The sequence below is a fragment of the Ranitomeya imitator genome, chromosome 3 (assembly GCF_032444005.1).
Source record: "Ranitomeya imitator isolate aRanImi1 chromosome 3, aRanImi1.pri, whole genome shotgun sequence".
NCBI lineage: Eukaryota > Metazoa > Chordata > Amphibia > Anura > Dendrobatidae > Ranitomeya > Ranitomeya imitator.
Genome location: NC_091284.1, coordinates 769,200,140 through 769,216,920, shown reverse-complemented (window position 1 = coordinate 769,216,920; position 16,781 = coordinate 769,200,140). Strand labels below are relative to the sequence as shown.

The 16,781-nt window shown below is 41.7% G+C and overlaps 1 protein-coding gene across 3 annotated transcripts in view; it reads right to left on the bottom strand.

Moving 5' to 3' along the window:
* Window positions 1–16,781, bottom strand: part of ATP8A2 (ATPase phospholipid transporting 8A2) — a 1,056,467-nt gene that overhangs the window by 264,011 nt on the left and 775,675 nt on the right. For all 3 annotated transcript variants that reach the window (XM_069759054.1, XM_069759055.1, XM_069759056.1), the window contains 2 exons: window positions 13,214–13,270; window positions 12,407–12,514 (listed from right to left, as the gene is read on the bottom strand). In XM_069759054.1, coding sequence (XP_069615155.1) covers window positions 12,407–12,514; window positions 13,214–13,270 — 165 coding nt within the window. The remainder of the gene's footprint in view (window positions 1–12,406; window positions 12,515–13,213; window positions 13,271–16,781) is intronic.

The window sequence follows — 16,781 nt, the reverse complement described above, 5'->3', positions numbered from 1 at the left end:
CACTTCTTTGCTTTAATAAACTCCTGGGTTGCTTTGGCTTTATGTTTTGGGTCATTGTCCATCTGTAGTATGAAACGACGACCAATCAGTTTGGCTGCATTTGGCTGGATCTGAGCACACAGTATGGCTCTGAATACCTCAGAATTCATTCGGCTGCTTCTGTTCTGTGTCACATCATCAATAAACACTAGTGACCCAGTGCCACTGGCAGCCATGCATGCCCAAGCCATCACACTGCCTCCGCCGTGTTTTACAGATGATGTGGTATGCTTTGGATCATGAGCTGTACCACGCCTTCACCATACTTTTCTCTTTCCATCATTCTGGTAGAGGTTGATCTTGGTTTCATCTGTCCAAAGAATGTTATTCCAGAACTGTGCTGGCTGTTTTATATGTTTTTAGCAAAGTCCAGTCTAGCCTTTTTATTCTTGATGCTTATGAGTGGCTTGCACCGTGCAGTGAACCCTCTGTATTTACTTTCATGCAGTCTTCTCTTTATGGTAGATTTGGATATTGATACGCCGACCTCCTGGAGAGTGTTGGTCACTTGGTTGGCTGTTGTGAAGGGGTTTCTCTTCACCATGGAGATTATTCTGCGATCATCCACCACTGTTGTCTTCCGTGGGTGCCCAGGTCTTTTTGCATTGATGAGTTCACCAGTGCTTTCTTTCTTTCTCAGGATGTACCAAACTGTAGATTTTGCCACTCCTAATATTGTAGCAATTTCTCGGATGGTTTTTTTTTCTGTTTTCGCAGCTTAAGGATGTCTTGTTTCACCAGCATGGAGAGCTCCTTTGACCGCATGTTTACTTCACAGCAAAACCTTCCAAATGCAAGCACCACACGTCTAATCAACTCTAGGCCTTTTATCTGCTTAATTGAGAATGGCACAACGAAGGGATTGCCCACACCTGTCCATGAAATAGCCTTGGAGTCAATTGTCCAATTACTTTTGGTCCCTTTAAAAACAGGGTTGCACATGTTAAGGAGCTGAAACTCCTATACCCTTCGTCCAATTTTAATGTGGATACCCTCAAATGAAAGCTGAAAGTCTGAACTTCAACTGCATCTGAATTGTTTTGTTTAAAATTCATTGTGGTAATGTCTATAACCAAAATTAGAAAAATGTTGTCTCTGTCCAAATATATATGGACCTAACTGTATGACTTCTGCCGCATCTATTTCTAGAATTTTGCCTTTGCTATTCCTCCATTATTCCAAATCTCCATTATTCCTCCGGGAAATTTATGATAAAATTAACAATTGGGTGTTACCATTTGCAGTGTCAGTAGAGCGAGTCCTTACCCAGTCTGACACTATTGAAGCTAGGTATAACACAATCCGATATTGCTTCCAATTCTTGACCACATGAAAGCTCCATCAGTCCCACAATAAAAAGAAAAAAAGCAAAAATATTTTTGCAAAAAAAAAAATGAAATAGAAAACAAATCTTTATCTTAATACTGTGGCATTTCCTAAAAGACCTGAAGATTTTGTCAATTATAAGGAAGGCTCCAGTGATAAGATCTTCCAGTGTCATTATCGCTTATGTTGTAAAACCCAAGCATAATTATATGCTATATCCTACAGTACAGTAAGGAGATAAGATCTAATCGTTTTTATGGATTTTAGTTCTTGCATTTCTTTTGGCTTGGTCATATTCTTCTTGTTTTACTGCCAAATGTATAAAGTTACTGTGGGAATTAAAGTAAAATATATGCCACTAATGACCAATGAAAAGTGAGTGCCGTGCGTCTTAGGAGCTGTCTGGAACCTTGTGCTACAAATGTACGGATAGCAGCTGCTTTGAAGACCCAAAAACCACAAATATGCTTTCACATCACAACAATTCCTGCTTTTAAAATGCTTAGATGCATATTTTTATTTCACTGATTGTTTAGTGCTGGATTTTAACCTGACATGCCCTCTAGACGAGAGCTTTCTATTTCGAAGAATGATGTACAATATGTACATATTTGGATATAGAGTACCTTGGGTGGGGAGTGCTAGAAATAAAGACTCCGGAATGAATAAGAAACCAGCTTTAAAAATCATAATGGAGCTACCGTAAATTTGCTTCCAATGCAGCATACAGTAAGTATCAATATATGACAGTTCATGAAGGCAGCATAGCCACATGCATGGATCCAGGACGGAATATCGTTCCCGCAAATCTATATTTTTCTCCTGCAGGCATTGTACATAGCAGCACCTAGAATCATAGACTTTAGATGTTCATACATAGTTGTCTGTTGAACATTTGTTTGTCAGGCAGTTATCTCTGTCTACTCATGAGCACTCAGCCCTGTCGAGTTCTCATGTGTTTTTAATGATGAGTGAGGAGAGTCTACAAAGCCTTTGGCAAGTGTATTAGTGAGGAAGAAGTCAGAGGCATTATGGAAAATATGACACATCAAGCGTCTCAGTCACAATAGAATGATGTTACCTCTGGCAGCAACACAGTCAGTTTGAGGGTTTTTTTTGCACAGTCCACCTCTTCCACTGCCGTAGCAGTTAAATTTTATATTGAGGACTTTGAATTCCGTCAATGACACCTCTATCTGTTCTGCCCCTTAGTTCCCTAAGCCCAAGCACTCCGGGTACTAATGAAACTATTTAACAGCAACAACTTTTTGCTGATGATGTAATGAATGAGATTAACAGGCAGCCTTTGCGCTCGAGGACATGAAGCTGGAGGAAATGCCGGGCATTATTCAAATGGCTAATTGTGTTGGTGACTTTGTCAGCCATGATTGTAGTGGCATGCTCAGTCAGTGCAAGTATACAGGTAAGAAGGCTGGAATGTTGGGGAGGAAGGTCGGAGACCTAAGGACATTTCCCACAATAAGGCAACTGTTGAAGATGATTGTGTGGTGAACAGGACCAGGGAACCAGATTGGAGTGTAAGGAGATGTAATCAGAGGATGATTATCCTGACATCCAGCCAAAATGTTTTCTGGAGGCAAATCTGCTTCTTAATTGATGAGTTCCGAAGTAAGTGATGCTGCTATTGCTGTTGGTGGAAGAGGCTCAACAGCGCCTGAAAATTCTATTAGTTGGAACTTAAGTCCTATGTGTGGTGTGAGAATTATTTTCCATGTTGCTGGAGAAGCAGTCTATTGCAGAGTCTACAGTAGAAAATTAAGTTCTGCACATCCTGGAACAAATCGACTAGGAAGGTCTCTGTCAGCACATGAAGCGGCATCACATGCTCTAATCGGAAAAGCAAAGTGACCAGCAAGGTGAGCAAGACTCAAACTGTACTCCTCCTTTCGATCATCTTTCTTGTAGCTAGACTGCATGTTCAAGTTATACTTGGTCGTTGTCATCATCACCCTCATCTACTATTGTGTTTTATGTATTATGTACTCTACCTCCTCTCGCTTCATTGTGTTGTCAGGTAGCCATATGAATGTCCAAGAAATGTATTTCCAGTCATGCCATGCCAACTGGATTGCAAAATGACTACGTGAGCTCAGTCTCTATGGAAGATACCTAGTCACTATAATTTCTTGAAGAAAGACACCTTTGCTTCATCGTAATTTTTGGCATCAATTAGGGTGATTATGTCCCTGTGCAAGACTGGGCACAAAAGGCAAAAATGTATTCTATCAAAAATGCTTGGACTTCCGTGACTGCAATTTTTTTGTAAAAATTAGGGTTCTTTGTCATTTGACTGGTGTGAAGTCGCCCTACGAAAACCTGCCCGGGACTGGGAACATAAAAGGCTGTTGAAGTCCCTTTCTCATCACTATATTGGAAAGGATGAGCAACCCTGCAAGCAATGTCTTACTCTGTTTGCTGTGGCCTGGACACTATGGTAGACTTAGACAACAACAGAACATTCTGCCTGAGCATAAAAGATTAAGAGGGATAATTTTTGGACCATTTCTGGCAATTTTAAAAGGCATGAAAAGCCTTTCCGTGTGCTGTATTATTAAATATGTTGTTGGTTCCCATACATTTCTATGTTGAGGTAATTTTGACATTGCTAAGACTTTGTTTGTGTTATAGAAATTCAAAGAGGAAGGATACAGTCCTAGGAGATCTCAGAGTGTTACACGCATCTTTGTAGGGCAATTTGAGGCTTTGACTTATTTACTATTAACGGTGACTTGATTTTTTTGAGAAAAATTTGATGAAGATGCTGAATTTAAATTTTAAAAAATATGCTCATCTCTACTCACGGCTTACATTTACCGTGCCTTTAGTCAAATAGAAATTAATCCTTTTTACATTGTGTTTTCGAATATCCTAGAGATACAAGGAATATCTGTCAAATGTTGATCTATTTACACCCTCCACACAGCATCAGACATCTAAAAGCAAGTCTGAGGGAAGTGCTCGACTGTAAGAAAAAGTATAACTTTTGCAGACGGAGCAGGCTCAGATGGTTGAGCAAAGTCTACTGGTAAGGTTATAAAAAATGTTTGCAAATAAAATCAGGCAAGTCCCTGTACAGATCAGACAGATTCTAGTGAACATGAAAGCAGTGATCTGATCTAGGCGAAAAATCGCCACTTCTCGTTGTGCCTAAATTTAATCAAAATCCACATTCTAAATTCTGCCCTCTACCAGTAGCCTGATTGTATCACACCGAGCTCATCCTCAGTTGGGCCTGAAGCCAAATCTAATGTGTCCATTTTGTTTTACCTTGGACTGTGATAGACATTGATGTAGTGTTCTTGATACTTGCCAAGCTTCTACTTACTTTCCCAGGCTCCAGCTACCTCCCTGGGGATCGAGTCTCTTTTCTTGGTGCTATATAAAGTTATGTTTCCTCTAGACTAAGATTCGTCACTTGGCACAATATTACGACTTGTCTGTGATTGACTAGACATTGTCTTAATTTACTTGGGTACCCAGGAGTTCATAAATTTAGCTCTGTTATGTTTTTAACATTGACGACCTAATGCTTCACCTGTGGAGATACCACCTTGTATCTGCAAAATGAAGGGGGCGAGTCAGCTTCACCGTTAATAGCATCTCTCCTGTACAAGTGAATGGCAGCACCAGGGATGGTCACTGATGTAGATGAGCTGATGTGCCACTACTTTCATTTTTCTGATCTGTAGGGTTAAAAGGTGTCTGACCCTTACCTTTTAAACACCTAAAGCCTGGCCTGGAGTGCCCACACATCCAAGATAGCTGCTGCACAAATGAGCATTGGGCTCACATCTATTTCTCCCGACTTCCTCAACTCATACTGTATGTACCCTGGTTAGTATCAAGCATCCATGTGTTCCCAAGAGGGAGAGGGAAAAAAGCTGCTGCCAGACACCTGTGGACCATACAAATGTAGATAGCTTTCAACTGACAGCAATTCTTCCCGCTCCCCATACACATGCATGCTGGGATCGACGGAGCGTGCATGTGTAGAATAAAGTACAATAAACTACTACCAGGCTCTACCTCTGGAAGCAACTAACCCTAATTAAGAACAAAGAATTGGGCATGTCAAAATCCAACATGGCGAATCCTTCCTTGTCCTAATATCTGACATAGGGGGACAACTGGGATACTGCAATACACATTTGATAGTCACTCTGTCCTTTTGAAATTTGGATCATATATTTAGTATGATCACCTTAAAGAGGTTATCTGCTACTTTAGCATTGATGACCTATCCTTAGAATAGGTCATCAATGTTTGATAAGTCGGCGTCCAACACCCTGTACCGCGGCAAATCAGCTGCTATTGGTGTTGGCGGCCTCCGCCCGGAGATACTCACTAGCTGAGCTGCTCCTTCTTCTCATAGTGGCCACCATGGGGTACTGCACATCCGCCTCCTATTGACTTGAATAGGAGGAAGATGTGCAGTACCCTGCCTCGGCCACTATCAGAAGACGGAGCAGCTCCGCCGCCAAAACCGATAACAGCTGATCGGCGGAGATGCCGGGTTTCGGACCCTGACCGATCAGACATTGATGACCTATCCTAAGGATAGATCATCAATGCTAAAGCAGAGGACTCCCTCTTTAAGGGTAGGCCATCAATGAAAAATCCGAGGAACCCTTTTAACATGCATTCTGGCTGAAAGCTGAATACCTGACGTTACCTCTGAGATTCTAGCGAGTTTTATTTGTCAAGGAACAAGTGTCAATCACAATGATAGTGGGTATTAAGTTCAGGACAATTAATTCCTAGTGGGTAAACGAAGACACTCACGTAATTACATTCTATGCCGGGTAATATCTCCCCCAGACAATGACGCTAATAATCCCTCATGAAAAGGCATTGGAGCAATGTTATCTTACCCGAGAAATGAGAAAATTAATGAAGTAGCTATAAAGCATAATTATGTAGGAGCGGCTGAGAAATGCCTTTATGACCCTTTTACTTCTGCAATTTGGAGGACAGATTGTTTTGGGGGGTTTACAATTAAAGTTTTTAAATCCATGGCAACAAATCAGGCATTAGTTCCCATTTAGTCCACGTAAGACAGAGATATCAGGCACATGATTAGTTGGTGGATGTTTCTGCTACATTTATCACTTCTTATTTAACGGCATAAATAGATGGATCACCAGTATAAATGCTAGTCACTTAGCATAAAAACAGCCACTGGAAAAAGAAAAATGCAGGAGACGTGATGGAAATTACACAGGTTTATTTTCTTCACAAATCAAAAATAAGAATTTAGCGTTTTGATTTTTAAAGGGTTTATCAATAATCTGTGGTCCCCAAGTACCCTGGATATAAGGCCTCATGCGCACATCCACATAACGGAACCATAAGATAATGTCCGTATTATTTATGAAACCCAACGGTATCTCAGTGTATAGTACCTCTGCTTTTAGATACTGGCAGTGTGCGCATGTTTTGGGTGTTACTTGTATTTTCTAAAAAGGGTAAATTCACAAAGGATGGACTAGGTGCGGATTTTATCAGTGGATTTGAGCAGGTCCCTTCAGCAGTGGAATACGGCACAAGTCAAGGAAATTTCATCTCATCCAAATGTTGCTGAAATTTTCCACGCAAAATTTGACCTGCAGGGAAGGTTGTAATAGTTTCCGTCTACACATATTTGAAATGCGGAATTTTCATAGCGGACAATGCAAGGCAGGGGTGTCAAACTGCATTCCTCGAGGGCCTCAGACCATGAGTGTTTTCAAGATTTCCTTTGCATTATACAAGGTGCTGGAATCATTCTGTGCAGGTGATTAAATTATCACCTGTGCAGTACAAGGAAATCCTGAAAACATGACCTGTTTGCGGCCCTCGAGGAATGCAGTTTGACATTCCTGATCCAAGGCACACCTGCAAATGGTCCGGATTTCGCTGCAGAAATAAGCAAATCTGTAGCACAAATTGACATGTGAATGTCAAATATATAGTGCTTAATTTAATTAACTGAATTTGTGCTGCAGATTTTTCCACTTGCTTTGGATTACTGCAGATCTGCAGCAGAAACATTGGCAGAGGCAAATCCACACCAAAATCTGCTAAGGTTTTTGCAGATTTTTTTGTGGATCTATTAGTAACGGTCCATTTGTATCAAAAGAAAGAGATTATATGTCTCCTCAGCTCACCATGCCACATTCTACCATCGGAAATGTTATGTAATAGGTGATTGTAACCCCTTTACCCCCAAGGGTGGTTTGCACGTTAATGACCGGGCCAATTTTTACAATTCTGACCACTGTCCCTTTATGAGGTTATAACTCTGGAACGCTTTAATGGATCCCGGTGATTCTGACATTGTTTTCTCGTGACATATTGTACTTCATGACAATGGTAAAAATTCTTTGATAGTACCTGCGTTTATTTGTGAAAAAAACTGAAATTTGGCGAAAATTATGAAAATTTCGCAATTTTCCAACTTTGAATTTTTATGCAATTAAATCACAGAGATATGTCACACAAAATACTTAATAAGTAACATTTCCCACATGTCTACTTTACATCAACACAATTTTGGAACCAAAATTTTTTTTTGTTAGGGAGTTATAAGGGTTAAAAGTTGACCAGCAATTTCTCATTTCTACAACACCATTTTTTTTTTAGGGACCACATCTCATTTGAAGTCATTTTGAGGGGTCTATATGATAGAAAATACCCAAGTGTGACACCATTCTAAAAACTACACCCCTCAAGGTGCTCAAAACCATATTCAAGAAGTTTATTAACCCTTCTGGTGCTTCACAGGAATTTTTTGAATGTTTAAATAAAAATGAACATTTAACTTTTTTTCACAAAAAATTTAATTCAGCTCCAATTTGTTTTATTTTACCAAGGGTAACAGGAGAAAATGGACCCCAAACATTGTTGTACAATTTGTCCTGAGTATGCCAATACCCCACATGTGGGGGTAAACCACTGTTTGGGCGCATGGCAGAGCTCGGAAGCGAAGGAGCGCCATTTGACTTTTCAATGCAAAATTGACTGGAATTGAGATGGGGCGCCATGTTTCGTTTGGAGAGCCCCTGATGTGCCTAAACATTGAAACCCCCCACAAGTGACACCATTTTGGAAAGTAGACCCCCTAAGGAACTTATCTAGAGGTGTGGTGAGCACTTTGACCCACCAAGTGCTTCACAGAAGTTTATAATGTAGAACCGTAAAAATAAAAAATCATATTTTTTCACAAAAATTATCTTTTCGCCAACAATTTTTTATTTTCCCAAGGGTAAGAGAAGAAATTGGACCCCAAAAGTTGTTGTACAATTTGTCCTGAGTACGCTGATACCCCATATGTGGGGGTAAACCACTGTTTGGGCGGATGGGAGAGCTCAGAAGGGGAGGAGCGCCGTTTGACTTTTCAATGCAAAATTGACAGGAATTGAGATGGGACGCCATGTTTCGTTTGGAGAGCCCCTGATGTGCCTAAACATTGAAACCCCCCACAAGTGACACCATTTTGGAAAGTAGACCCCCTAAGGAACTTATCTAGAGGTGTTGTGAGCACTTTGACCCACCAAGTGCTTCACAGAAGTTTATAATGCAGAGCCGTAAAAATAAAACAAATTTTTTTTCCCACAAAAATTATTTTTTTTAGCCCCCAGTTTTGTATTTTCCTGAGGGTAACAGGAGAAATTGGACCCCAAAATTTGTTGCCCAATTTGTCCTGAGTGCGATGATACCCCATATGTGGGGGGGGGAACCACCGTTTGGGCACATGAGAGGGCTCAGAAGGGAAGGAGTGCCATTTGAATGTAGACTTAGATGGAATGGTCTGCAGGTGTCACATTGCGTTTGCAGAGCCCCTAATGTACCTAAACAGTAGAAACCCCCCACAAGTGACACCATTTTGGAAAGTAGACCCCCTTAGGAACTTATCTAGATGTGTGCTGAGCGCTTTGACCCACCAAGGGCTTCACAGAAGTTTATAATGGGGAGCCGTAAAAATAAAACAAAAATTTTTTCCCACAAAAATTATTTTTTAGCCCCCAGTTTTGTATTTTCCCGAGGGTAACAGGAGAAATTCGACCCCACAATTTGTTGTAAAATTTGTCCTGAGTGCGCTGATTCCCCATATGTGGGGGGGAACCACCGTTTGAGCGCCCCTAATGTACTTAAACAGTAGAAACCTCCCACAAGTGACACCATTTTGGAAACTAGACCCCCTAAGGAACTCATCTAGATGTGTTGTGATAGCTTTGAACCCCCAAGTGTTTCACTACAGTTTGTAACGCAGAGCCGTGAAAATTAAAAAAAAAAATCTTTCCCCCCAAAATTATTTTTTAGCCCCCAGTTTTGTATTTTCCCGAGGGTAAGAGGAGAAATTCGACTCCAAAAGTTGTTGTCCAATTTGTCCTGAGTACGCTGATACCCCGTATGTTGGGGGAAACCACCGTTTGAGCGCATGGCAGAGCTCGGAAGGGAAGGAGCACCATTTGGAATGCAGACTTAGATGGAATGGTCTGCAGACGTCACATTGCGTTTGCAGAACCCCTAATGTACCTAAACAGTAGAAACCCCCCACAAGTGACCCCATATTGGAAACTAGACCCCCCAGGGAACTAATCTAGATGTGTTGTGAGAACTTTGAACCCCTAAGTGTTTCACTACAGTTTATAACGCAGAGCCGTGAAAATAAAAAATCTTTTTGTTCCCCACAAAAAATATGTTTTAGCCCCGAGTTTTGTATTTTCCCAAGGGTAACAGGAGAAATTGGACCCCAAAAGTTGTTGTCCTATTTGTCCTGAGTACGCTGATACCCTATATGTTGGGGTAAACCCCTGTTTGGGCACACGGGAGAGCTCGGAAGGGAAGAAGCACTGTTTTACTTTTTCAACGCAGAATTGGCTGGAATTGAGATTGGACGCCATGTCGCGTTTGGAGAGCCCCTGATGTGCCTAAACAGTGGAAACCCCACAATTATAACTGAAACCCTAATCCAAACACATCCCTAACACTAATCCCAACAGTAACCCTAACCACACCTCTGACCCTGACACACCCCTAACCCTAATCCCAAACCTATTCCCAACTGTAAATGTAATCTAAACCCTAACTGTAACTTTAGCCCCAACCCGAACCCTAACTTTAGCCCCAACCCAAACTGTAGCCCTAACCCTAGCCCTAACCCTAACCCTAGCCCTAACCCTAACCCTAGCCCTAACCCTAGCCCTAACCCTAGTCCTAACCCTAACCCTAACCCTAACCCTAGCCCTAACCCTAGCCCTAACCCTAGCCCTAACCCTAACCCTAGCCCTAACCCTAGCCCTAACCCTAACCCTAGCCCTAACCCTAGCCCTAACCCTAGGCCTAGCCCTAGCCCTAACCCTAGCCCTAGCCCTAACCCTAGCCCTAACCCTAGCCCTAACCCTAACCCTAGCCCTAATGGGAAAATGGAAATAAATACATTTTTTTAATTTTTCCCTAACTAAGGGGGTGATGAAGGGGGGTTTGATTTACTTTTATAGCGGGATTTTTATGATTGGCAGCCGTCACACACTGAAAGACGCTTTTTATTGCAAAAAATATTTTTTGCGTTACCACATTTTGAGAGCTATAATTTTTCTATATTTTGGTCCACAGAGTCATGTGAGGTCTTGTTTTTTGCGGGACGAGTTGACGTTTTTATTGGTAACATTTTCGGGCACGTGACATTTTTTGATCGCTTTTTATTCCGATTTTTGTGAGGCAGAATGACCTAAAACCAGCTATTCATGAATTTCTTTTGGGGGAGGCGTTTATACCGTTCCGCGTTTGGTAAAATTGATAAAGCAGTTTTATTCTTCGGCTCAGTACGATTACAGCGATACCTCATTTATATCATTTTTTTATGTTTTGGCGCTTTTATACGATAAAAACTATTTTATAGAAAAAATAATTATTTTTGCATCGCTTTATTCTCAGGACTATAACTTTTTTATTTTTTTGCTGATGATGCTGTATGGCGGCTCGTTTTTTGCGGGACAAGATGACGTTTTCAGCGGTACCATGGTTATTTATATCTGTCTTTTTGATCGCGTGTTATTCCACTTTTTGTTCGGCGGTATGATAATAAAGCGCTGTTTTTTGCCTCGTTTTTTTTTTTTTTTCTTACGGTGTTTACTGAAGGGGTTAACTAGTGGGCCAGTTTTATAGGTCGGGCCGTTACGGATGCGGCGATACTAAATATGTGTACTTTTATTGTTTTTTTTTTTATTTAGATAAAGAAATGTATTTATGGGAATAATATTTTTTTTTTTTCATTATTTTGGAATATTTTTTTTAATTTTTTTTTACACATTTGAAAAAAATTTTTTTTACTTTTTTACTTTGCCCCAGGGGGAGACATCACAGATCGGTGATCTGACAGTTTGCACAGCACTCTGTCAGATCACTGATCTGACTAGCAGCGCTGCAGCCTTCACAGTGCCTGCTCTGAGCAGGCTCTGTGAAGCCATCTCCCTCCCTGCAGGACCCGGATCCGCGGCCATCTTGGATCCGCGGCCTGGAGCAGGGAGGGAGGGAGGTAAGACCCTCGCAGCAACGCGATCACATCGCGTTGCTGCGGGGGGCTCAGGGAAGCCCGCAGGGAGCCCCCTCCCTGCTCGGTGCTTCCCTGCACCGCCGGCACATCGCGATCATCTTTGATCGCGGTGTGCCAGGGGTTAATGTGCCGGGGGCGGTCCGTGACCGCTCCTGGCACATAGTGCCGGATGTCAGCTGCGATAGGCAGCTGACACCCGGCCGCGATCGGCGGCGCTCCCCCCGTGAGCGCCGCCGATCGCGCTGGACGTACTATCCCGTCCATGGTCATAGGGGCCCACCCCACATGGACGGGATAGTACGTCCGATGTCAGAAAGGGGTTAACGTTGATTAGCCAAAAGACAAAACATAGGAAAATGACCTTTATTTCTATACCTATTTTGAAATCTATAGAACGTATTCATCCCGTTATTGAAAATCAATAAATACAATGTAAGTTATGTTCAGTTCTTATCACATAAAATAAGAGATAAAGTCACTGACCTGTCCAAGCATGTCTGGAGCAATAGGAATTACAGGCCAAATAGTGGAATAAGCACCAAAAAACACCAACCACATCAGCATGCTTCCCCAGACGGCCAGGTGACTGAACTGCAAGATGAAGGGTAATTCAGATTAAATCTAAAATCTTTCCTGGGTGAGATCCATCTTCTTCCCCCACCGTCCTGGGTACATTACAGGTGCTATGTTAATCTCTTATTGATCTGTTAATAGTTACATTTAGGGTATCCAGGTCACAGCGTCGATCAATAATGGAGAACGTTTGGAGAGAGCGTGGACATGGACACCAGGATCAGTGTCGGTATATTGCTTCTGGTACGTTTTCAAGTTGGTTTACGACAATGGTTGTTTGTTAACTATTGGTTATAACTAAAAGCTGTGACCGATCGCCACCCAACTAATGCCAAGGTGCCAGTGTCTTTATTTTGGGAATGGGGCAGAAGAGGCCTAGTTTAGTTTTCTTTGTCTCTGCAATCATGGTTGTATCAGATAAGAGACCATAGCTGCTTTCTTCTGGAAACAGCGTCATTATATCCTGGGTCTGGTATTGCATCTCTGTCACATACAAGTGAATGGGGTTGAATTGCAATGTCAGCAGAATCAGCCCGTGGATAAGCCCTTTAGTTGCTAAAATAATAACATATATGAAATGTACATCAGATCAATACAAAAATTAATTGTAAAAAAAGAATCATATGAGGCAGCTAAGTTATAACCACTAACTAGTGTCTGGCCAGATCCAATATTTTATATTAACTCATTAAACTACTGCTTTTAGGGTTCACTTACTTTTGTCCATGCTGTGGTTTCTAAGCCAGCTTTCAAACAGACTGTCACCACGACATACTATATAAAGAAGCATAAAAAAAGCACATAAATGTTCAGTATAATCTGGATTTGATCACAGCAATAAATTCTGCTGGGTGTATCTGTAAGATTACATTTACCCATTCAGATGGAGACGTTTATTCTCAGTGAGGTAAGGCAAGTGTAGGACCTGGTATAAGAGAGATGCCGTAAAGGGGCTACCAGGTGCACATAAAATTGGCCATTTTTATGCGCTAAAAGCTCTCATTTTTTCATATTTCTAGTGCCGTAATGCAGTTCAAATTTTGTTTTTCAAGTTTGTATGTTCTAGCGCTGCAGTGTGCTGCCTTATTTACTTAACTATATACGAGTTGGCGACTCTAGGTTCAGCACCTGTCCACACTGAGTCTATGTTTGGATGTGCCGGTCAGGTTTTTGAAATGTATTCTCTAGCCTTCTGATCGTGCACTCCGCCTCCTAGCCACAGGTGTTTTAATTACAGCAGGTCCGATACCCTTCCACAGAGAGAGAGAATTTTGGTCTAGGAAGAGGTTTCACATGTACCCATTCAGATGGAGACGTTTATTCTCAGCGAGGTAAGGCAAGTGTAGGACCTCGTATAAGAGAGATGCCGTAAAGTGGCTACCAGGTACACATAAAATTGGCCATTTTTATGCGCTAAAAGCTCTCATTTTTCATATTTCTAGTGCAGTAATGCAGTTCAAATTTTGTTTTTCAAGTTTGTATGTTCTAGCGCTGCAGTGTGCTGCCTTATTTACTTATCTGTAAGATTAGACGCCGTAATGCAATCAACGAAGACGTCACTACAGTGTAGTTACAAGAAGGGATTATCCGCGACTATATTATTTAGAATATGCCCAAGAACAAACATGCATGTAGTTGTTACCAACCTGCCTCTTCTGCCCAGTGTTGATCTCTGGTCATGGACAGAGCTCTGGTGGAAGAGTAGTGACGTCGACAAAGCAGCGGCTAATCTTCCGCTCTGTTCTGTTGACGGGGCGTGACTGTTAATGTCATGCTGATTGACAGTCACCTCCCTATCTGTGAAGAGCCAGCTGTCAATCAGCATGATGTCAGCAGTCACACCCTGTTGATACAGCAGGCCGGAAGAGGAAGAGCTGCTCTGTTGACATGTGTCAGCGGAATCGGTTGGTGACCATTTAGCGCTGGGTAGAACAGGCACTTAGTTAGAAATATCTGTCTGTTAGTTTTTAGGCCATGGTAAAAATAAACAAATAATAGTCCTAGACAACACCTTTAGGGTTATGTTCACACGTTGTGTTTTGCTGCATTTTTTGTTTTATTAAAAGTTACTTTTTACAGTTCCAGCAAAAGCTGTGAGACTTCAGAAATCTCATGCACACACATTTTTTTTTCCTGACTGAAATGAAAAACTGCTGCTTTTTTTTAAAACTGCAGCATGTCACTTCTTTCAGCATTTTTGTTGCATTTTTGCAGCATTTTTTTACCCATATGTGGAGACATAGCATTGTATCTAAATTAACCAGATGACTACTTTTAGCAAACCAAGAAGAATACAGTAGATTGTTATCTGTATGTTGACTTTTGAATTTGTGTTGGTCAAGAAAACAGAATTTTGCTTGTGTAAGCCTGTAATATTGACATTTCATATAACATATTGTGCTCTTATCCTTGATGACTAGTGACGTTTATTGATATACTAATTATGCATTGTGTAGGCCAGATAGTTTGATGACTTCGATAACAGAGGAGGAAAAACTATTCAAATAGATTCAATAATCAAGTAATGCTATTTGATCTCATCTCCATTCCTACCCTTTATGTCAATACTGGATTAAGGACACTTGTATAGTATATAAATAGGTTGCATGCCTCTGTAGAGACAGAGAGAGAGACAGCCAGAAATTCTGCCAAGACATCCAAACCTCCAGGGACCCTACAGGACTGCTGCCAATATATCATGGCTCCTCCAGGGCCACAGATCTATAGGAAACAACCTAGGGGACTTCGGCCTCAGTTGGAAAAATACAGATCTGCTCCATCGCTGAACAATGGATACGTTTGGAGAAATCCAGGACTGGGACCCGCTGATCGCCTGGCTCCATGGAGAAGTTCGGAGAAGCCAGGTTGTGACCCTCAGGTCAACTGGCCTTGTAACTCAATGGACTGTCATCTTCCTATGCGTGTCGATACCTCCTTACTTTGTGTGCGCCACAGGTGGGGTAGTCGACCCTGGAAGACGAAGCCAGATTGTGACCCTCCAGTCACCTGGCCTTGTATTTAAATGGACTGTCATCTTCCTAAGTTTGTCGTTACCTACTCTCTGTGTACGTGCCACAGGTGGGGTAGTAGATCCTGGAAGCTCTGAAGTAACAGCTACCATTATCCTGGAGAGTTAGCAGAAGGGTCAAACTCTGTAATGTGCACCATCTTGGTGTATTTTGCTTAGACTGTTCTACGTGTTATCTGCCTGTTTTGTGGTTCAATAAAGCATTGCAACACTGTTTTACCCTCACCCTGTGTTGTCTGAGTAGCATTATGCCCACAATAAAAGGAGAACGGGCGTTCAGCGGGATGATCACTGGAACATGCGGTCTCGGCTAGAAGATCAGGGTGCCTGATGACCCCCCGGTGTCTCCACATTATGGTGGTATCAGTGGGATACTACTCAGCCAAGTGGAACCGGGGAGCTGCAGGGGACTGGTGTTCTCACACACCGTCCAGGGCTCCACAACCAGGGAGGCATGCAGACAGACCCAGCAGACCACTGATGAGGCATGCACAGCAGGTTACAGATGCTACTATGTCCAACCCCACCAATTCAGCCATGGGCAGAAGACCAGAGTGGATGTATAATCGCAACAGGAAACTGAAACTACAGGAGCTGTTTCTTCTGATCACTCTTTCATGAAGGCCATATTTGTGTAGAGGTCTCAGAACAATGGTACAATTATCACGGTCTGTTAAATCTTTCTTAAGGTATTTTACAGTCAAGCAAGGGTTCTGAGTTGCCTCTCTAGCAATCCTACGAGCAGATCTCACTGAAATTTTGCTTGGTCTCCAAAACCTTATCTTGACCTCCACTGTTTCTATTAACTGCCATTTCTTCATTACATTTTGAAGTGATGAAAGGGCAACTTGAAAACGCTTTGCTGTCTTCTTATAGCCTTCTCCTGCTTTGTGGGCCTCCACCATTTTCAGAGTGTTAGGCAGCTGCTTAGAAGAACCCATGGCTGCTGTTTTTTGGCACAAGGTTAGAGGAGGCTGGGTTTTTATAAAGCTGGGAAATGTGCATCACTTGGCCATTCCTAATGATGAATATAAATAAGCCATAACCATAACAGCTTAATTAAGGTCTGAAACCTTGGTCAAAGTTATCTGAGCACACAAATCTCCAACGGTGCCCATACTTTTGCATAGGCCTATTTTCTTTTTCATAATTTTTAAAAAGTAAAAGATGAAAATATATATATTTTTTTGTCTAAAATACAAAGGAAATGTGCAATCTTTAACTTTGGACCTTTTAGAGATCATTTCATCTTCAACT